Source organism: Nicotiana sylvestris, chromosome 1 (assembly GCF_000393655.2).
Source record: "Nicotiana sylvestris chromosome 1, ASM39365v2, whole genome shotgun sequence".
NCBI classification, from domain to species: Eukaryota; Viridiplantae; Streptophyta; class Magnoliopsida; order Solanales; family Solanaceae; genus Nicotiana; species Nicotiana sylvestris.
In genome coordinates this window covers 106,573,624-106,597,591 of record NC_091057.1, presented here as the reverse complement: position 1 = coordinate 106,597,591, position 23,968 = coordinate 106,573,624, and the positions used below count along the sequence as shown (strand labels likewise).

The following is a 23,968-nucleotide window of genomic DNA, read 5'->3' as shown; positions in this document are numbered from 1 at the left end:
TGCCAAAAAATATATTTACAAGGGGCGTCTTTGCAAGACCTGTTTCCCCGGGAATACATACACAAATAGAAAAAAGAGAAGAAAAGGTGACGCAAGCCTACTCCCCATCATCACTGCACTTCGAACCATCTCCGTGACCTTCGTCCAAAGCGACTAAGAGCGCCAAGTCTTCCTCCGACTCTTGGGCCTCCTCGATCTCAACTGAAAGATTAGCCCCTTTAGCACTGGCTTCCTCAAAGGCTTGCCTCCTCGCCTTTGCACTAGCGTGAGCGACAATCCAAATAAGCTTTTGCTCGGCCTCCACCGATATATCTTGGGCTATTTGATTCGCAGTAGCGGCATCTTTCGGATAAGTAGCAACTTTTTCTTCGACCTCGGACTTGGCCGCAGATAGCGCAGCAATCTCTTTTCGAGAATTTTGGAGAAGACCCTGGGTCGATGCCAATTCCAAGGTCACTACCTCGTTTCGCCTCCTCAGCTCGAGGATCTCCACATTCTTTTGCCCGATCTACAAAGGAAAAGATAAATTAGTAAATATTGAATTATGAGAACGACGAACGAGTTTACGAATAACAAGTTACCTGCTCAGCAAGGTCAGCCTTTTCTCAGAGCACTCCCTTCAAAGTCGCCCGAAGCTCGCTTAACTCCTTCTCCTTTCGAGCAGAGGAGGCCTCTGACTCCTGCAGTCCTAAGGTGAGCTTTTCGAGCTCATTTCCATGGCATGAAAGCTCATCTTGGAGCCTAAAGAAGGCATGATCATACATCTCCTTAGACTACAACAAAACAGAAGAGTCAGAAAAATGAGGAAAAATGCTTGGGACTAGAAAAAGTATACATGAACAGTTATCACCTGCCGCTAGAACTTCTCCGCCGCCTCGATAGCGTTGGGAGCATTGAGATTGATGTCTTCGCTGACATCATCAACATCATCAAGGAAATTATCAAGCTCATCTCCCCCATTGAGAGGGGCCCCCACGTTGGTAGTGTTTGGGTCCTGAGCATCCCTCAACTCCCCGAACGAGAACTGAGGACCCAAATTAAGGCCACCTAGGGCATCAATGTCACCAAGGGGCAAATCCTTCCCCCGAAAAGCTCTGGGCCTGGATTTGGAGCCAGCAACAACGGTCTCCCCAACGGGAAATACACCACATCCGATCAGGGGCTCAGGGACTACATTCGCACCATCCTCGAGGGTCACCACCATACGGGATCGATCTGAATCGATCATTCCCGATTTAGCTTCCTCTAGTCGAGACATCTGCCGGACATCCGCACCCGACCTCGTCCTTTGTGCCAAACGGTACTCATCTTCATCATCGTCTTCATCCCCAGTACTGGGACTTGCTCTAGAAGCTAAAGCCGAGGTCTTGGCGGAAGCTCGAGGCCTGCATGATTTAGGTTTCTTTGTTGCAGGAGAATCAACAGCCGCCTTTTTCTTCCTCTTCTTGCCCTTATCAGGCTCCGAAGTTTCCATCTCACCGTCGAGAGGCGGTCTCATCTGCACTTCATCGCCAAGGCCTACGCAAACATAGTGGCCAAAATTTATCAATATGGAGGATACGGGGGAGAAGCATAAAAACATGATATACCTGGTAAGAAGGATTTTACCATGATTCTTGGCCACCCACCGCGTTTTAGCCAGGTCGGGCCAAAACCGCCCGAGATATGGGAACGAAGCATCCAATCGCCTAATCCATCCCGATAGATCCTGAACCGCTTCGGGATAACAAACAGTAGCTACAAAAACCAAGAGGAGATCATTTTCGGAAGAAAAGTAAGAAGACCATAAAGCATGTTTGAAGGAGAGGTACTTACGTTGTGTGTTCCATTCCTCCAGGAAGGGCATCCTTTCGACAGGGATGATGTCTGAGGTCCTCACTCATACAAGCCTGCTTATCCACCCTTGATCCTTGTCCTTATCGATGCTCGAAAAAAATGGCTTCTTGGACCGAGGGTGAAACTTAATCAAACCACAATAAAATCGAGGGCTATGTATTCTAATCAAATAGTTGAGGGTAAAGGTCGTACCCTCAACCTTGTTGGAGAAGTAGCGGAGCATGTAGACTATCCTCCAAAAAGAAGGATAGATCTGGCCAAGCATCACTCGATACTTGTCGTAGAAGTCGAGGATAACCGGATCTATCGCCGGGGAAGAAGGGTTCGAAGAATCGACCGGACCCAAAGTGAATGGGTATATATATACATAAAGGAAACAAGACTTGTGGTTCGTTATGCTCTCATTAGAACGGGGGATCTCAACTAGCACTGCCTCCATCCATTGACAGTCTTCTTTCACTTTCCCTATATCGGTCACGATGCTAATATACCGAGACACGTGTTCGCATCGGCCTAGTGTAGACGAGGGTCCGTCGACGGAAAAATCCTTTGGCATATTGAATTCGGTAAGGGTACACTGTTCAACGGTGGGTATCACTTTGGGCTTTCCTTTGGATATTCAAGATGAAGAGGTAGCCTCGTCTTTCCGAGGAACTGTCTTGGAAGTTCTAGCCATAGTGGTGGAAAGGCTTTTTTGAGAAAGTAGGCAGAGAGTCAAGAACAGAAGAAGAAAGAATGTGAAAGGGGATGGATTTGGCTTTGAAAACTTGAAGATGTTGTAAAAATGTGAATTATCAAACAACTGATGCATTTATAGAAGCCATATGGGTAGCGGAAAGGACGAACCAATAGCGGTTCGTGGGCTTCTCGATAGTCGTATTTGACGGCGACCCTTATGTGGCTTTTGAGTTATGGCATTTAATGCTCTGATGGGCTGACGTCATGATGATGATGCTTAAGGAGTAGGAGTTCAAAATCGTTTCCTATCACTTTGCTATAGGAAATGCAGGGACTATCCGTATACAGTAGAAATCGATGGTTCGATTTTACGATCATCAAGGCATCTCGAGGATTTTCAGTAATAGACTCTGAGGGTTCTCAGTGATCAACTTTGAGGTAGTGTAAATAACGACCGGCCTCAAGTCAATGTAAATTAGTGGTCTCGGTGGATCAAGGTGAAGTTCCCAAAGCGCGTACATATAGCTGACAAAGCCTAGTAGACTAGTCCAAAAAACGAATTAATACATTAAATGGATGTACCAACCCCATATCTTTGTAATCAATGCATATGTACAATATTAGGATTCCCCCTCATATATAAAGGGGATCTTTGTCATTTTGTAAGGTTCGGTTGCATAATACTAAATACATAAGAACATTCTCTCTGCTCTTTAGCATATTCTCTTGATCTCTTTACTAGCATTTATTCTTCATATCTATTGTGTTCTATTTATTGTTCTTCATTTATTGCTTATTATTGGCCATAAAGAGCCGTCATTGATTTTATTATAACTGTTAGTCATCCATCAACTACCTTCGGCGGACATCGGACTCGACCCCGAGGCCCCGAATAAGCAAGCTCGAGGCCCCCGATTGATAGCTATTCGGTTTGGTTAACATCTCATTTTTAAGCTCTTATCTTGATTTCAAGTACTTCAATTAGCATCCACTGCCTAACAACTAGCATAAAAATAGATCACGTATTTTTAAAACCACAAAATCAAATTTCATTATTATTACCATTTTCACGGTAAACAACGATGCCTACATTCAGCAAGATGATCGATAAGAGATATAGTTGTGGAAGTGTTGAGTTAGAGAAACTCGATTTTGCATCTTGCTTATAATGAGTAAATGAGAGGTCTTCGGCAAATCATGTGTGTACTAAAAGGTGTACGGTTCTTGGTAAGGAGCTTTTAGGAAAGAATACTTATCCAATCTTACGATAAAAAGGAATAATGGAATCGGAAGTTAGACACGAGTTCCAGCAAGTAAAAGAAGCAAGGTGAAGCAGGGTACGAGGTACCCAGTTAATAAAGATTATCCTTATTTAACATTCAGGAAGAGAGATATAAGTATTTTGAGTTACATTAAACAGTAACAGAGGTATTTATAATTGGCCACACCTATCTAAGTTATGCTCTATGGGAGCTAACAGATATGGTTTAAGAGAAGAACATAATATCACGATCCGGTTGGGGTTAGAGTGAGCCAAAATGGTGAATGAATTGTTTGTGTTAGTTGACATTTTCGAAGGATACTGCAAATGTGTCAATAGATCTCCTTGTGAGACACCCAGATGGTGCAGTCTAGAATATTACAATTAGATGTGAATACTACAAAGATAGGAACTGAAAACTTTGAATGGATAAATATTACCTTAGTATGGCTCCCGTCCCTAGTAGAGGGAGAATGTTAGGCAGCCCGAAGAGCCAATAGATGGATCAAGGGAAGGTAAAAGGCGAAAGAATGTCTTGTTAAAGTTTTCAGGATAAAGTGATAAATAGAAATATTAGAAGGGAAGTACGAAGAGGGATAATGAAGCATTATGAGTAAGATGTGATACATGGATGGCAATGGTAGAGTGTTACAGAATCCATAATCAAATGAAGAAAAAAAAAAGATGAGAGGTGAAAGGCCTTGAGATAACAAAAGAATATAGGCCATAATCATATCCTCATTTTGAGAAATAAGCACATGACTCCAACGCGAGTACCAGAAGGAAACGTTAGACAATAGAGTAGTAGAAATCAGTATGGACTGGTGAACAAGGTAAACTAAACATAAATTAAGGACTGAGTGATTTGATAATGTTCGACACCATGAGAATTTCAGATTGTGTTCCGTCCATAATAGAATGGACAACAAAAGAAGATTCGTAAGAAATTCGGAGAAAGGTCATTCAGGAAGACGCTTCCCTAAAGCAAGCAATGTGAGCAAAGTTAAGCTTAAGGGACTGTATATGCCAGTTGCGCTAAGTGCCACCATCGCGAGTAAGGGAATTTGTTAGCCTAGGTATAGAAGGTTTGCCACAAGGCAAGTAAGGATCATTAATGTTGTGAAACGACGCCAAAGATGAATAGGTAAAACATTTATAGGTAGATCCTCGTGGCTTCAGCTCTTAGTACTCCCCTAAAGGGGGGAATATGGAGTGATGTGCATTAAATCGGAATTAAGTGGTTCTAGTGACTATGGAATGGTAATGGAAGAATGCGATAAAAATAAAAAGGGAATGAGATGGCACTTATCCATAATCCTACAGATACGCTACGATTTCAGAATATTATACAATAACGACGTCAAGGAGAGGAAGTAAAGGTTCCTTCCCGAGCTATTGTTAATAATTAAGGAGCTAGTGCGAGACGTAAGTTAGGACAAAGGAAATAACCCAAGAAAGATTACGCAGAATATTGTTTGAAAATGGGCTAATGAATAGTTAGTAATTGATCAGGAAGAGCCCAGTTATGGCTAAACAGGATGTTACAAACAAGTCAGCAGATCGTGCAAAGTAAACATAGTAAAACCCAACATAGAGAATTCAGCCTCACAGTAATGTCATTATAATACTTGATATATATTCAAATAGGAGTCGGGATAGTTAAAGGTACCGTATGAGTATTACAGGGATAAAAAAAAGTGACACTAGGAAGGCAGTCAAAATATCAGTTCAGAAGCAACCCTACAAGCACAAGGGCACGGAGGTAAGCAACTACGGATGATTATAGGCAAGGAAGGACATCAAAAAGATCTGTAATAAGCTCATAACTTTACGAGAGTCAAGGGTTCTCCCTAAGTACAACAACGAAAGACTAGTTGAGGAGATAAGGAAGAAGGTTTCAACCTGAGCACAACGATCTAAAGAGGAAATGGTCATGTAACAACAGTCTCGCAACAACATTGTAAGCACTCCAAAGGAAAGTGGCACCTACCGTAGCTAATGAACGGTAAGTAAAATCAAAATTAATATTCGAGATCATAGGAGTTGCACGAAAACTCTGGCATGTGTGGGAGATAAGATAAGCTAAGTAGGCACGCAAAAAGGAGGTAAAAGGACCAGGAAAAGTAATAGTGTACATTTAAAGAAAGCTGAGAAGCAAAAAAAAAAAAGAATTATTCGATAAATGATCCAGAATTAGTTACGTTATGAACGCATTTAAGAGTTTGAAGTATTATCCATGCAACATATATATATTGACAGTCATACAGCCGTAGAAGACTCCCGTATAAGATAAAAGAAAGAATTAGGTCCAGGTTATAGACAAGGAATTGAATTGTTAAAAGATTATATCTTGGATATTCTATAGCATCCATCAAGGACCAAAGTAATAACTAATACCATGAGCCGCAGATCGGAAGATAGCTTAAGCCTACATGAAGGTTGATCAAATGAAAGATGAAACTAAAGAGTTACATCAACTAAGTAAATCAGGAATCTGATTATTGGAACTAAAGAATTATAGAAATCGTGATCGAGAACATTGCAGGACCAGCCTTAATATTATAGGTACAAGAGAGATAGTACAACAACCATAGTCTATAACAGCTCTACGTTAAAGCCAGTTAGAAAAGTAATAGCCTCATAAGAAGTTAGTATGAAGCTCTCACCGGATTGTAGCATTATAATAAAGATCTAAGTTGTGGATGTGAACCATACCTACGTGAAAGGGATGTTATGAAAGAGATACAAGAAGTGATGCGAGATTTTAAGGTAAGTAAGGTAAAGGTGAACAACGTACGAGAAACTCAAATGAAGAAGGTTGTGAATAGTTCATACTTCGGATAGAAGGCTAGAAGCACAGGGATTCAGTATACATATCTAGGAATGATAGTAGCGTCGTCAGTGGCATACCTTCCAGTCTATGGTTTCTAAGTACTAAAAGGTCTAATTAGAAAGTGAAAGAAGAGTTGGGCAATATACTGAAAAGCTGAAACTGAACTGATAATATAATAACTGCAAGTAACTGGAAGTCAAAGATAATCTGAAGATATGCTTACCTGCTGATATTGACTCATCTCTCTCAATATAGTAAGTAAAATAGTTGTCCGACCCTATAAGGCTTGGTATACATATATATATAACTGATGTGCCGTAGTAGGCTCGCTAATAAGCGTTTGGCCATACAAGGCTCTGTTCGACCAACTGGGCTAGGTCATAGGCGCTCGGCTACAAAAAGTTCGGTATATAACTTACCATCTGATTAGAGGTTGCCCAATAAGGGCTTGCCCACCGATTATAGCTCGATGGTAATGAAAATACTTTAATACTGTATATATATACTCTCTACTCTCTTGACTAGAAGAAGGAAATACTCAATTGAATATGAAGTCCCGATGAAGAGAATATTTTAACTTACAAAATTAGAAAAATATACGTAACTTGCAGGACTAGCAAAATATACGTAAATTCCGGGATATGAATTTTTCTTTATGCCTCATTATCAAACTTGTGTTATGATGAGATCATGCAAAATGAAGGAAGAGTTTTGTCTTAACATACCTGGAGTAGTAGATAAAAATCCATATGATATTCTTGAAAAAGATTGCACCGCACTCCCTTAGAATCGCATAACCTCGTCGGATTTTGGTTGAGAAATCACGTTATTAAAGTAGTAATTTGCTTGAAGTGTTCTTGGGAATGAAGTTGATTGAATGCTTTTTAAAAAATGGCTAACAATCCCTCCCCCACTTCTGATGGTAATCCTTGATAAGAAAAATATTTGGAATGAAAAACTTTTCATTAGTTTTATATTAGTTTTAATATGTAAGACATCATATTATTTTTCCACCTATAAAAAATGACTTTTAGTCATAAATTATGACTAACAGTCATACGGTTGGTTTAGTAATTGGCTGCCACGTGGGATTTTAGATCTTATCCATCAATCAATTAATTAATTAATTAGGTAATATCCCGTTACCAGGTAATCAACCAATTACCCGCATAATTAAGAATTGTCTCAAATTACTTAAAATTCTACTTATTTTTAATACACTTTATACATCCTACTATCATGATAATATGGTACCTTGTATGGTACTAGTCCGTAAATATCGGGTATTAATGTTTGGCTTGTATTTTATCCCAACATGCCAAACTTGGACGAAAATTTATTTTTTTGACTTGTTTTTCATCTCACCTTCACGAATTTACTCATCACTTGTTTGAAATATCACCCTTATAATCTCCAAATAAGTTTTTCCTTGGATTGATGTTAATTACCTTACGACAAATTCGTACAATACTGTTGCACCTCTTTTTTACCCGTCCGGGGGTATATAAGGGAGTTTTTCCAATTAAAGTGACATTATTCGATATGGAATTATTTATTTATTTTTTCAGAGTCGCCACTTGGGATAGTTTATTTGATGTCCCAAGTCACCGGTTTATTTTTTTAAAATCTCAAATCGAGGAAATTTTGACTTTATTTTAAAAGCCTACGAACCAGAAATTCTAAGTAAGGAATTCTTTTAACCCAGGAGAAGGTGTTAAGCATTCCCGAGTTCCATGGTTCTAACACGGTCGCTTAAACTATTAACCATTGGCCTATTATTTGATTTACTACACATTTAAACCTAGTGTGCATTTTTAAAATCTATAACCACTTCTAATTATTTTAAACCGCTTTTAGCATTTAAGGAATTATTTCTTGAACAAGTTACGATTGTCGTACACTTGCCGTTTTGGAACACACCGCAAACCCCGCTACATGAAATGCATTCGCGATTCGCGATATGTTTATTTTATTATTATTCAAAGTTATGATCGGGTCACATGAAATGCGCACCCGAATTTGGGAATTAGGTATCACGACTATGCTACGAGAACCGTACTCATAGTCACGATGATTTAATTACGCGCCTAAAGCAAACTATGATGTTCAAATTATTTCCTAAAATTATTTTGAGATTATTGTGAAGAAATGAGTTATGGGAAACTAGATTGGGTCAACTTCTAATCTCAAATTCATATAATGCATTAGGCCAACTCACGATCAAATTAACGAATTCAACAATGGCTTAGCCCAAAAGATAAAGGCTGTTATGGAAGAGGAGGAAAAGTTTTCAAACATGGAGAAACTTGGAGAATTAGAAGAGTGCAATATTGACCAAATTCTGTTTGGCCTACTGTTCAAGTCATTGTCAAATTGTCTAAAGAAAATGGGTATTAATTTATACATCAAAATAGTAGGCTTTCGTGTCATATATATAGCTCATTGAAGATTTCACACCAATTTTTAATTAACTTTTATTTTAATTTTGGCCTAATCTACTAATCAAACTGGAAAGAATCGAAATGGCATAAAATTTTAAGGATATGAACGAAACCATCAAAAACAAGAAAGAGAAAAATGCGAAAGACAAAGCAAGAAATGGACCTTTATTGTTGAAACTTTACCAACATTTACAATGAAGAGGAGCTTCAAAATTGCAAACCCAAAATGATCTATGGACGAGAACTTCGCCGAACTCGGCAACCTCGAATAGTCAGAGGTTTGAAATTCCAAATCCAAACACCCACTTTAATTTGACTCCACGCTTCTCTTCCTTCCTCCCCAAATTTTTTTTTTTTTTTTTTTTTATGTTTTTCGTTCTTTCCCCTTTTTGTGTATTTGTATGTGTGTTGCTTTTTGAGAAACTAAAGAAGAGAAGTCAGAACGTGGGGAGTGGGGTCTGCCGTGAAAAAAAATGGCTAGGTGTGCGGCTGAACTTGTGTGTAGGAGCAGCAGCGTTTGGTTTTTGTTTTAGAGAGCCGAAGAAGATGGATTCTCTTGTTCTAGTGGCCCAGTAGAAAAAATTCAGAGGAAGGGTTCTTTTCATGAAAACGGGTATAGGTCTAGGCTAGGGATTTGATCGTTTTTTTTTTCTTCTCCCTTTACTAGGTTTCCTAATGTGTTTATTTATTAAGGAGTACGGGGTTAAGGATGAGGTAATGAGCTTGAAGGGATTTGGGTCTTAAAAATTAATTGGGTCATTTTAGTAATTTGCCCAATTTTAAAAGAGACAAAGACCAAAATATATATTTTTTCCTATTTTCCTTTTCTTTGTTTTTAAATTTTAATTAAATTAATTAAGGTCCTAAATCAATCTATGTTTGTAGAAATTAAAATTCTTTATTTATTTTTAACATTAAAACAACTAATTAACTTAAAACTAAAGAAAAATGCTAATGTTACAGGCTAAAATCTAAGTATGACCATTTTTGTGATTTTTTGATTTTTTGCTTAATAAAAATTAATTCCTACATGCAAATTGAACCTAAGATTGCATGAAATTAAAACGTGACAATTTATATAATTTTTTTATGATTTTAAAATATTAAAAATGCATGGAATGCAACTAAATAAAGAAAAACTCCTAAAAATCAATTAAAATTATTTTTGGTCTATTTTTACAAATTATTTTCATGTAGGAAAAATATTAGGTGCTCACAAATACTATACGGTGCAACATCATCGTAACTTAATACTACGAAGCGTAACATCATCGTAATGTAGTACTGAAAGGTGTAACATCATCGTAATATAATACTGCATGATGAAATATCGACGTAATATTGAGGGGCGTAACATATAAATTATTAAAATAATAAGAGCATCAGTTAACATTCGAGGGTGAATGTTCCAAAAGAGGGAATGATGTTACTCCCCGCAATATTATGTTTATATTACGTCCTCCGGTATTATATTACGATGATGTTACGCCTTGATATTACATTACGATGATTTTACGCTTCGCAGTATTAAATTACGACGATGTTGCACCCTGTAGTATTGTACGTTGAATTTGTCGTAAGATAATGGACATTAGTCCAAGGAAAAGATAATTTGGAGATTATAAGGATTATGTTATTTCTGACAAGTAATGAGTAAATTCATGAAGGTGGGAGAGTAAGCAAATCGAAGAAAATGAATTTCGTCGAAGTTTGACATTTTGGGATAAAATATATCCCGAGCTAAAATACCCGGTATTTATGGACTAGTACCATACAAGGTACCACATGACCATGATTGTAAGGTGTACAAGTATGTTAAAAGTGGATAGTATTTTAAGTAATTTGAGATAATTCTTGATTATGTGGGTAATTGATTAATTATTGAATAGTGGAATATTATCAAATTAATCATGAGATTAGTGGTTAATTAATGGTGACTTTGGATAAATATTGGATCCCAAAAACGTGGCAGCCACTTATCCAACATTGTAACTCTTGTATTATATTTGAAAGGTGGCAAAATTTAGTAAAGCATGTGACATTAGTCATCCTAAAGTGGGGCCCATGAAACCAACCAATTTAGAGAGATTCCTTATCTCATTTTTGGTGGAAAATATGCCATAAAGAAAGGTTCTCTAATTCACAAAGAAATAAATGAAGAGTTCCTGGATTTGCAGAGAAAGACTTCACCGTATATCACATTCACCTTATATTAAATTCACGAATAACGATTTTCAGCACAGGAATTCATACAAAGTTATACTAAACAATAACGACGGGATTTGCAATTCTAAAAGAGTACGGTACAATCTTTTCCAAGAATATTATTCGGATTTTTTCCTACTCTAGATATGTTAAGGTTATCCCTTCTTTCTTTTTGGCATGATCTATACGACACGAACAAAACGAGCAAATTCACAATTTTCATAAATGACTCTATTCGTAGAAATACTAGGGGTATCTATATTCTTGATTCCCCATGTGGATTATTATATTATCTTCTGTTCATGGGTCTCAAAAAAATATGTATTTGATAAAGTTTATCCGAAAGGCATATGGATTTTTATGGCATTTCAAGAAAATCATATTAACGTATTTCTTATGAATTCATGCATTTATACATGTACATTGACCCATGACCAGATGGCATTATATACATGTATATAATATTATATTTATATGGGATATGGGAAAAGATTACGACGTTATATACGCACCACCACCTGATCAGCTGGTATACTTTGATGATTTTTCCATGGTGGCCGAGATGATATGATGGGATGCTCTCAGAAGCTGATGATATTATGAAACATGTACCTGTCACACCTCCTTTTTACTACCTCGAAAGGGTACAAGGGAGTTTTTTCCAATTTAAGTGACGATCGAAACGAGATTATTTATTTAAAATTCAGAGTCGCCACTTGGGATAGTTTATGGTGTCCCAAGTCACCAATTTAGAATCCCGAATCGAGGAAGTTAGACTATGTTATATAGTCTGTGAATACAAAAATCCAGGTAAGTAATTATGTTAACCTGGGAGAATGTGTTAGGCATTCCCGGGTTCCGTGGTTCTAGCACGGCCGCTTTGATCATACTTGGCTTAAAATTGTTTGATTACTGGTTTTAGAACCTATGTGCATTTGTCGCTTTTAATTAGGAAATTATCTTGAAACGGGTCACGCGTACGTGCACCCATTTGTTTGGTGCGTCAAAAATCATGTCATGCGAACGTGTCCACAATTAGTAACGCTTTATTATTATTAAGAAAATTTGGATGAAGCTGCACGAACGCATACTCTGATTTTGTTTTAAGAAATCGTAGTCATGTCACCCGAACGTGTCCACAACCGCGATAGTATATTAAACGTGCCTAAAGCAAACAACAAACATTTGTCATTTTTATATCTAGGTATTGGAATTAATACGAGGGTCATGTATGATTAAATTGTGGATGGCGCACCTCGAACTATATGAACTAAATTTAATTAGCGGCCTATTAGCAACCATTTTATTATTAAGAAAATTTGACCGGATTTGCGCAAACGCATACTCCAAATTAGTTTTTAGAATCGCAATCATGTCACGCGAACGTGTGCACAATACAATTTTATTTTAAACGCACCTAAAGGCTTTTCTATGAATGTGACTATCTGGCTGGTCGTCTTAAGAATTAATGCCTCAATCCCCTATTAACTGCTTTCCTCAAGTTTATTTCTGCTATTTAGGTTTGCTAGAATGTTCTGTTTTGAGTTTCGGAGAGTTTTGGGACACTTAGTCTCTAAATGAGAGCTTAAGTGTTGGAAAGATGGTCGTAGTCGGAACAGTGTGAAGACGGACTCGGAATAGAAATTTTATGGTTCCGTTAGCTCCGCTAGATAATTTCAGGCTTAGGGGCGTGTTCGGATTGTGTTTTGGAAGTCCGTAGCTAATTTAGGCTTGAAATGCCGAAAGTTGAATTTTTGAAGTTTTCGGTCCGATAGTGAGATATTGATCCGAGGGTTGGAATGGAATTCTGGAAGTTGGAGTATCTCCATAGTGTTGAATGTGACGTATGTGCAAAATTTCAGGTCATTCGGACGAGGTTAGTAGACTTTTTGATCAAAAGCATATTTTGAGAATTTTGGAATTCTTAGGCTTAAATCCATGGTTAATTCGAGGTTTCGATGTTGTTTTAGGTGTTTTAAGGATTGGTACAAGTTTGGATAGCGGGTTGTGACTTGTTGGTGCCTTTGGTTGAGGTCCCGGAGGCCTCGGGATGAATTCGGATGGTTGATGGAAAGATTTTGGAGTTAGCTGGTTCTGTCATAATTGCACCTGCGGTTTGGGTTCCGCTAAAGCGGCTAAGTGACCGCAGAAGTGAAATTTGGCCATTTCTTCAAGAACCGCAGAACCGGTGGTAATACCGCAGAAGCGTTACCGTATCTATGGATTAGGAGTCGCAGATGCGAAAGCTGGCCCTTTAATGAAAAGTCGCAGATGCGACCTTGGCTTCGCAGAAGCGAAACTGCAGATGCGGACCCAGGGCCACAAATGCAGAAATCGCTGGGCAAAACATATAAATTCTTGCCTTCTCGAAATTTAGCCATTTTTCATCTTTTCAAAACGGGAAGAAGCTTGGGGAGCATTTTTCAAGAGAGATTTTTAGAGGAGTTCATTGGGGTATGGTCTTTGGTCCCTAAACTTGTTATTGGAGTAATTTTTATCAATTCAAGCATGAAAAATTAAGGAAAATCAGTGGTAATTGGGGTGTTAGGACTTGTCTAATTGGAGACCTTTGACTGATGATTTGAGGGACAAATTGAGGTCTGATTTTGGTACTTTTGATATGACTGAACTCGTGAGAGTGCGAGGGTTCTGGAAATATAAGTTTTATCAAATTCCGAGACGTGGGCCCGAGGGGCGTTTTGGTCATTTTACTTAATTTTGCTTATTAGCTTAGAATATCTTTGTAGAATCAGTTGCTTGAAGTGTTATTTACATTATGAAATAGAATTGAATATATTTGGGTCATTTGGCGACGAATACTCGTGGCAAGAGCGTGGTTTTGATTGGTTTTTGAGTCGGTTCGAGGTAAGTGGCTTGTCTAACCTTGTGGGGGGGGACCTTCCCCTTAGGATTGATATATTTGATAATTGAAATGCCTTGTACGTGAGGTGACGAGTGAATACTTGTGCTAATTGTTGGAAATTCGGTTTTCTTTAAGTAATTACTAGTATGTTTCCTTCTTGTTTCTATTACTTGCACTATTAAGCCTGTTGTTAGCTTAAGAAAGCATGTCTAAATGACTTAATTGCATTGTTTACTCAATCTGCCTTACCTGTATTCTATGCAACATACTAGGCTAGAATCACTTGTTGCCTTAATATGAAATTTTTCCATTTCTATATATTTTCCTGTTGCTGCTGTGTATTTATTTTGAGACTACGGATGTGGGATTCCGGTAGCTCCCCCTTGTTTGTTTATTTTGGGACTACGGATGTGGAATTCCAGTAGATTCCCCTGCACAGTTATATGGAACTAGGAGAATGCACCCGGTAGATTCTCCCAATACTGGATATTTACATTTAGGACTACGGAACGGGATTCCAGTAGATCCTCGCACACTATGAGTTGGACTACGAGACGGGATCCCGGGAGATCCATTGGATATGTACATATGGGACTATAGGACGGTATCCTGGGAGATCCCTGATTGTTATTGTTGGTGCTGAGCTATATTTCTTTTCCGTGTTTACCTTGCTTTTGTATAACTGTTGATGTCCTGTACATCCTGTGTTATTTTACAGCTGTACTTATTTATACTAATTTGTTCTATACCATTGATCTTTATATTTTATTTAACCTCAGTAGGGCCCTGACCTTCCTCGTGACTACCCAACCGAGGTTAGGCTTGATACTTACTGAGTACCACTGTGGTGTACCCATGCCCATTCTGTGCATGTTTTTCATGTGCAGATCCAGGTACCGCTACACAGGCCTACCATCCTTGAGGGAGGCGACTGCTCTAGAGACTTCGAGGTATATCTGCCACGTCCGCAGGCCGAGGAGTCCCTTTCTATTTCAGCTGTTAAACATTTCCCTTCTGTATTTTCTTTCTTGTTAGATATTCTGGAGTTAGACTGTTAGATATTCCAAAGGCTTGTGTTTCCGTGAGTTTCCGGGTTTTTGGATACTATAGTTGGTTCAGAGAAATGTTGTGTTGTGTATGCCAAGCGGCACTTTTTAACATTGTTTGTATCACTCTTCATTCTGTTTTAATTTGTTTATATTCCGCATTTTGGTTATCTTCCGCAATTTAGGCTTACCTAGTTGTAGAGAACTAGGTGATGTCACGATGGTTCACGGAGGGCGAACTGGCGTCGTGACAAGTTAGTATCAGAGCTCTAGGTTCATAGGAGTCATGGATCACAAGACGGTTTATTGGAGTCTCGCTGATCGGTACGGAGACATTTGTACTTATCTACGAGAGGCTATGTAACTGTTAGTAAAATTTCACTTCATTTGATTTCCTTGTAGTGTGATATTTTGACATCACAATTCTAAACTTTTTTCTTTTATTCTCTCATAGATGGTGAGGACACGTGCTACCCGAGATGATCAGGCACTCGCGCCCCCTACTACAGCCGTTAGAGGCTGGGGCCGAGGTAGAGGCTAAGGACGCGCACGTGGTGCAGCTAGAGCACCTGCGCAAGCTACCGCCGAGGTACCACCAGCAGTTCCAGCCGGCGTCCAGGCACCTGACATGCCTACTGCTACCACTACTCCAGCCCTTGAGGAGACATTGGCACAGTTCATGAGCATGTACACCACTCTGGCTCAGGCAGGGTTGATTCCCCTTACTGCAGCTACATCTCCGGCTGGGGGAGGAGCACAGACTCCCGCTGTCCGACTCCTGAGTAGCGAGTGCATGTTGAGAAGGTCCCTGAGATTATTCCTGTACCACCTGTAGTGCCAGCTCAGCCCGAGGATAGGGCAGCGGTTTTCGGGGAGGAGCAGCTGAGGCTTGAGAGGTTCAAGAGGTACAAGCCTCATGTATTTAGCGGTCTAGCATCGGAGGATGCTCTGGGATTTCTGGATGAGAGTAAACTCATTCTCCTTACCATGGGTATATCAGGATCGAGCGGGGTTTCCTTCACTACTTTCTAGCTTCGAGGATCCGCCTATGAGTGGTGGCGCACCTATGAGTTAGACAGTCCGGATGAGGCTACTTCACTGATTTAGACTTAGTTTTCAGATCTGTTCCTAAGAGAGTATGTTCGTTAGAGCCTCAGGGATGCATGGCACGTAGAGTTCGATCATTTGTGTCAGGGTGCTATGACTTTCTCAGAGTATGTTGTCTGTTACACTAGTTTGGCTAGGCATGCACCAACCTTGGTTTCTACTATTCGCGAGAGGGTTCGCCGGTTTATTGAGGGGCTTATTCCCAGCATTAGGTCTAGCATGGCTTGTGAGTTGGAGATGGATATTTCTTATCAGCAGGTGGCGAGCATTGCTAGGAGGATTGAGGGTATGCATGCTAAGGAGAGAGAGGAGAGGGAGGCCAAGAGGTCTCGAGAGTCAGGCTATTATTCTGGTACCCGTAACCCAACTGTAGGTTGTCATGGTAGGGGTTATATGGGTTGCCACGTTCATTCAGCTCTTCCAGCAGACAGTGGTATTCCAGCTCCTCCTAGGCCTCAAGAGCCGTATTATGCACCCCAGGTATCTAGCACGCCTCCTGTGTGGGGTGCTTTCAAAGGTCAGTCCAGCAGACCTAGCCCGAGCCAGTCACAGCCACCACGTCCTCCCAGAGCTTGTTTTGAGTGTGGTGACATACTCCATATGGTGAGGGATTGACCCAGACTTGGGAGGGGTGTACCTCCACAGACTTCTTGGCCACAGCATTCCCTGCAAAGTTCTTAGGCTATGGTTACAGCTCCAGTTACTACCCCACCTACTCAGCCAGCTAGAGGTGGAGGTCGGGGAGGTAGAGGTCACCCTAGAGGGGAGGCCAGGCCAGATACTATGCCCTTCCTACCTGTACCGAGGTTGTTGCCTCTGATTCTGTCATCACAGGTATTATACTGGCATTGGATTGGATTGTGTACTGATGCATCATGGTAAGGGTGTAGCTTATGCTTCTAGACAGCTAAGAAAGTACAAGAAGAATTATCCGACCCACAATTTAGAGTTAGTCGCGGTGATTCATGTGATAAAAATGTGGAGGCACTACTTGTATGACATTCATGTTGATATTTATACGGATCATAAGAACCTCCAGTATATCTTCAAACAAAAGGAATTGAATTTACGTCAAAGGAGATGGTTGGAGCTACTTAAGACTATGACGTTGATATTTTATACCATCCGGGGAAGGCAAACTTAGTAGTTGATGTCCTCAAACATAGATATATGGGTAGCCTGTCATATACACAGCTAGAGAAGAGGGGAATAGACTACGAGATTCAACAGCTAGCTAATCATGGAGTTTGATTATTGGATTCAAGTGATATTGGAATTACTATTCAGGACACAACAACATCCTCTTTAGTAACTAAAGTGAAGGAAAACCAGTATGAGGATCCTATTTTAGCTCATTATAGAGATACATCCCCTCTAAAGGAGAAGACAACATTTGAAATTAAATAAGATGGGGTCCTCAGATATCGAGGGCGATTATGTATCCCTAATGTTGCAAGGCTGCATCGACAAGTTATGGGAGAAACTCACTATTCTCGTTATTCTATCCATCCAGGAGAAACAAAAATGCATCATGATATTAGGAAAATATATTGGTGGGGCGGAATAAAAAAGGATGTAGCAGAGTTTGTTGTCTAGTGCCCTAACTGTCACCAGGTTAAGATTGAGCATAAAAAAACCTGGTGGATTATTATAGGCTATATAGATTTCGACTTGGAAGTGGGAAGTAATCAATATGGATTTCATCGTAGGTTTACCTCGTACCCAGCGTAAGTTCAATTCTATATGGGTGATTGTTGATAGACTTACAAAATAAGCCCATTTTCTGCCTGTTAGGACTACATATTCCACAGAGGATTATGCAAGGCTTTACATTAAGGAGATAGTACGACTTCACGGTGTCCCTATATTTATTATCTCGGATGGAGAAGCTTAGTTTACAGCTAATTTCTGGAGGTCCTTCCAAAAAAAGATTGGGGACTCAAGTAAGTCTTCGTACAACATTTTATCCTAGATAGATGGACAAGCTGAGCTTACTATTCAGACACTTGAGGATATGTTACAGGCTTGTGTAATAGACTTCAAGGGTAACTGGGATGATCATCTATTGCTTATTGAGTTTGCGTATAATAATAGCTATCATTCCAGTATTCAAATAGCTCCATATGAAGCTCTTTACGGATGGAAGTGTAGGTCGCCTATATGATGGTTCGATATTAGAGAAACTATGTTAGTAGGACAAGAATTGGTACAATAGGCAATCGAGAAGATTAAGCTTATACATGAAAGGCTATTAGCATCTCAAAACCGTCAGAAGTCTTATGCAGATAATCGACAATGACACTTGGAATTTCAGGTTGACTATTGGGTATTCCTAAAGGTATCACCGATGAAAGGCATTATGAGGTTCGGAAAGAAAGGAAAACTTAGCCCTCGGTACATTGGACCATATAAGATCATACGCAAGGTAGGCCAGGTAGCATATGAGTTGGACTTGACTTCTAACTTGGAATATGTACATCCAGTCTTTTATGTGTCTATGCTCCGTAAATGTATCAGATATCCTTCCAGAGTTGTGCCAGTGAATGATGTTTAGATCATATAACAGCTATCATATGAGGAATCTCCCATTGTTATACTGGATAGACAGATTCGGAGGTTGAGGACTAAAGACGTAGCTTTGGTGAAAGTTCTTTGGAGAAACATTAATGTTGAAAAAATGACTTGGGAAACCGAAGAAGACATGAATTCTAGATATCCTCACTTGTTACCTCTTCTAGAGAAGGATCCGACTGGGATATCACAGCTTTAAGGTATGAGGATGGACTCTTGTGTTAATTATTGTCATTGGTCGTGCAAGGTATTGAATTATTGAGTTTTCTACAGGAAGGGTTGATAGTAATACTACTACAAAGGCGACTCTACCAAAATTTATATAGATTACGGGGAGTTAAACATTCGAGGACGAATGTTTCTAGGGGGGGAAGGATGTTAAATCCCGCATTTCATGCATAAATGTTTCGTCGTAAGTTAATCGACGTAGACTCGGGGATGAGATTATTTTGAGGTTATAAGCATTTATGCTATTTATAACAAGTTATTTGTAAGTGCCGTGAAGGTTAAAAGGTAAACGAATCAAAGAAAAATGAGTTTTGTTGAAGGCTGTCGATTTAGGATAAAATACGGTCTGAGCTATAATACCTGATATTTATAGACTAGTGTCATACAAGGTAGAACATGACCATGATAGTAAGGTGTATAAGGTATGTTAATAGTGAGTAGTATTTTAAGTAAGTTGAGATAATTCTTAATTATGTGGGTAACTGCTTAGTTATTGGGTAATGAGAGATTACCTAGTTAATTAAGGAATTGTGGGTGATTAATTAAAGAATTTGGTTAAGACAACCCCCCCATGCGGCAACAAACAACTCCAAAATTCATGGCTCTTAAGTCATTAGAATTAGGTGGCAATTAAATGGGTTATGTGGTTAAGCCACCACATAAAGTGGGGCCCACACCCAATTCAACTTTCTTATAAAACCTCTATAACTTAAGTAACATAAGAATCTTCAATAATTCAACTTTCTTATGAAACCTATCTAACTTATATAACGTGAGAATCTTCAACAATTCACTTACTTACAAGACCTCTCTAACTTACTTACAAAAGTTAAGTGTCATTTCATTGAGTCAAAGGTGAGCCTTCCACACAACATTTGGGACCAACAATTACCCACACTACTCATGCATTATCAATAAGGCGATGTGTAAAACATTTATGCACATATAGTTCTAATGTGACATTTGAGCTTCAAGAGTTGACTTTACTCATCAAGAACTCTTGCTCTATCATGTAGGCCATGGTGGACTCCAAGCTCTTCCTCCTCTACTTTCTATTTGCCAAGCTCACTTAAGAAAGTAGCATTCAATTCAAAGATTTATGAAAGGCTCACTTATCTCTCTCAAGAGAATGTGACAAGTACGACTTCAAGTACCATAGGCTTGCCCCTCATGTAGATCGCCACTAATATAAGCTTACTCGGCTTGATATCAATTAGGAATTCTTTCGATATATAATAAAGATTTTGGATTAGGGTCGGATACAGTATGGGTGAGTGGTTACACCTTTCCTTAGGTACTCCATTTTTCATTTTTCAGCTTGTGCTTTGCCAATTCTTAGAGGCAGTTTCTTTCTATTGGGGGACTAGAGTGACTTAACATCACTATCTCTTGATCCTTTCATTCTTTTTTTCCTCGTTTTGATTTCTCCATGTTTGGGATCATTACCTCTCTTTGAATCCCTTCAACTCTTCCACTTATTTACTTTTTGAATTTTTCTTTTTGTTCTTTTCTTTTCCCGCCTTTCTTCTCATCATTTCCTTTCTCTTTTTATACCTTGATACATTTTTCAAAGTTCCTCGTCTCTCCCCTAAACTTACGTTTTGAGCCATTTGTTTTATAAGTGTCACGACCCAAACCGATGGGCCGCGACGGGCACCCGGAACCTTACTCAACCGAGTACCAACATAACGTATCTTTTTGTGTCATACTATCATAGATAACTAAGCCGGAAGGCTGCCATGAGATAAGTAGGGTACAACATGTAATACCAACTTATACATAAGACATAAGGGCCTATAAGACCAAAATAACCACTCGTATACCCAACATAGGCCGACAAGGCCATACAATCTTTTACGTACATGACATCTGTCTATAAGCCTCTAAGAATAAGAAATTTTCATAAAGGTTGGGACAAAGTCCCACCATACTAAACAATACACGTCTAAATTATACTAACCAAACAAGCAACTCCGAAGCAAATGGAGAGCACCAACATCTTCCGCTGAGCTGATAGCTTACTTGGAGGGCTCTCGACTTGTCTATCGGGACCTACAAGCATGAAACACAATGTCCCCAGGAAAAATAGACATCGGTACGAATAATGTATCGAGTATGTAAGGCACATAAATAAGTACATAACAGACATGGAAGAAATATAGAGTAAATGACTCAACCTGTAAGTTTGGAAAACTTTGTAAATCATGAAATACTTATAGTGTCATGCATATGCATATGAATGTCATGTCATTCATTTGTACTGTGAGCACGTAATTTTTGCCCTATAGGAATTACTCCCATAAAATTCAAGAAAACCAATTTTCCCATTTTTTAGGATTTTGTGAGAATTTGTGCTAATTATTTGCATTTCTGTGCATGTTTATTTTTTTAAAATCATGAAAAATGCCAAAAATACCATGCATTGCATTTAAATTTTATTTTTGCAATTTTAAGGTTAATTATTGAAATAGTTGCTTCATCAAAATTGAAAATCACAAAAATTGGTTCACTTTTGCATTTTTAGCCTTTTAGTTTTACGCTAGTAATTTCCTCTTATAGTTTAGGAGTAACTAATTTTCATAAGTATTTTAGTAGATGATCAGTTTTATTTTTTAAAATTAATTATTTTAGGAGTTTAATTTAGGTTTGAATTAATTAAAATAGGAAAAGAAATTAAAAAAAAAGAGAAAAAAAGAATTAGAGTTAAAACAGCTGGTGTTAGACCAAATACCCAAAGCCCAATCCCTTTTCTCATCAACCCGTTGCAACCCAGCCCAACATTGAGCCGATCCAGCCCTGCCTTCAAACCAAACGACCCTGTTTTTGGCTCCTCCCATTTCAACCGTTGGATCAATGAGATTCAATGGACCGAAACTCAAGTCACCCCAATATTTAACTGTCCTAAATCAGTTCCCCCAAGGCCGAACCCCCTCAATCCATATCTTCGTCTCTAACCTCAGAACCCTAGAGACCACTGCCCTGAAACCCTCCGTCGGCGGTGACGCCATAAACAACTCTGATTCCCCCCAAATTTACACACTAGATTCCCCGTCACCTCCTCTCTCACAATATCCAAACCATGTTACTCAAATCCCTCTCAAACTCCTCCAATTTTAGATCCAAACTCGCAATCCCAAAACCTTAATTCACCCCAATCATCCCCAAATTGATATAAGGCGACCCCTGTTCCTTTTTCCTTCCTAAATCCATCGTCAAAATCCCTAGAGCACTTTCTAGATCCCCGAATGTTTTGATCTGAAAATTGGAGGAAAGGCCTTGGTTCTTATCAAACTCATTCTTCGCCTTTCAAAGATTAAAACGGCTCAAGACTCGTGTTAACCAAGAGTTCTCATCCGGAGCCCTTGATTAACACAAGTTTTGGTTCGATTTTGAGAGCCATGGCTGCTTGGGTCAATCACTGCCTCTCCGCCTTTTAGTCGTCGTTTGGATTCAATCACCAGGCCAGTATCTCATCATTTCTTTTTTTTAGTCTCCTGATTTCTTTTCAACCATTTGCTTGCCTACTCATCTCTGTTATCTGTTTGTTCAAATCAGTGGGTTATCTTTGTTTCTTTGATTAAATTAGATCTCTGTTGGGCTAGTTTAAATGATCAATTTATCTAATTTTATTGTTCTAATGGATTCCATGTTCTTCTCTTTTTCCTTCTTTATTTAACCAATCATAGCTTAAATTAATCAGTGTTTCTAAGTTTATTACATTTGGGTTCTCGTTGGTTAAGTTCATGTTTACTATTAATTTGAGTTCCTTTTGGTTTTGGTTAATTTGTTCATTTCTTTACTGATTAGAGATCGTCTCTTGGGCTTATGGTAAGCCATACCTGGGCATTAGAAGCCTACTCGTTTGGGCCCAAGTTTGGGAATCAGATGACCTGCATTGATTTAGGCTAGGAGGGTAAATACAGGGGTTTCTGGGGTTAATTTGGGTATTTTAATGGTTAAGGAATATTTTTCTGTTAGTATAGAAGATTTTAGAGGATAAGGTTGGGCTGGTTTGTTAAGAGAAGGGAGGTTTCAGATATTTTGAAAGGGTAAAAAGACTATGAATTGAAGGGGTAAAAGGGGAATTAGTTAACTAAGCTAGGGCTGCCTTAGGAGTACCTTTATAAGAGCCCTCTTCTTTCATTCTTAGGCAGCGACACACACCCTAAAAAATACTGAAAGTTTTATGCATCATTTTTGCTTAAAAACTGCTTGGAATTACTCTTTGGTTTGCACTGTTAGAATAACTTTAAAACTTTAAAGGATTTTTGGTTCATTTGGGTTTAAAAATGGTCTAAGGAAGTCGAATTTGCTGTGTTAATTTGCTGATTTACACTTCTTTTCTTTTGTTGATTTCCTCATCTTTTTTGCTCTAATTTCTGCCCCAGGTACTTCTTGGACCTTATTAATATGTGAAGCGCAAGTTTGAAGCCATGTAATCGAATTAGAGATTTAAGGACGAATATTAGTTTCTTCTTACTGAATATTAGCTCATGTGTTATTGAATGTTTCTGTACTAAATTAGCTTTACTATGGTTTATTGTATTTATTCATGTCATTCATGTTAGATCTCATCTTAAGGCTGGATTTTGGATTCTAGTTTGTCATGTTTGATTTGTTTTGACCAAAAAAAAAAACTCTTCCTGTTGAGTATCTAGTTCCTGGGCTGTCATAGTATGGTTTTTTTTTGGTTACAAGAGGAACGTCTCCTATTGGGTATTTTTTAAAGTTGTTGGATATAATGGCTGTTTCATATTTAGGGTAGTATATAAATTGAGAAAGTGAACTTGGTTAGATCGACCTTTTGTTAGATTTTGAAAATGCTTCCTATAGTTATGGCTAAGTATTTACCAGGCTGGTTCATTCATGTTTTTTTAAACACGTAAAATTTAGCCGAAG

At 38.7% G+C, this 23,968-nt stretch overlaps 1 protein-coding gene across 3 annotated transcripts; it reads right to left on the bottom strand.

Moving 5' to 3' along the window:
* Positions 1-321: 321 nt before the first annotated feature.
* Positions 322-2,253, bottom strand: LOC104239535 (uncharacterized). 3 transcript variants are annotated; one of them, XM_009794186.2, is made up of 4 exons: positions 1,609-2,253; positions 851-1,518; positions 582-773; positions 322-508 (listed from the first exon to the last, which is right to left on the bottom strand). In XM_009794186.2, the coding sequence occupies exons 1-2, from the start codon at positions 1,844-1,846 to the stop codon at positions 857-859; spliced, it is 900 nt and encodes a 299-aa protein (XP_009792488.1). In that variant the 5' UTR covers positions 1,847-2,253; the 3' UTR covers positions 322-508; positions 582-773; positions 851-856. The 3 variants fall into 3 exon arrangements, with proteins under 3 accessions (XP_009792488.1, XP_009792487.1, XP_009792485.1); XM_009794185.2 differs by having other exon boundaries at positions 851-1,737; positions 1,816-2,253; XM_009794183.2 differs by having other exon boundaries at positions 851-2,253.
* Between the last annotated feature and the right edge of the window lie 21,715 nt (positions 2,254-23,968).

What these genes read in the sequence shown, in the direction of transcription:
- LOC104239535 (XM_009794183.2), bottom strand. Translation starts at nt 1,846, where the DNA reads ATGCCCTTCCTGGAGGAATGGAACACACAACGTAAGTACCTCTCCTTC.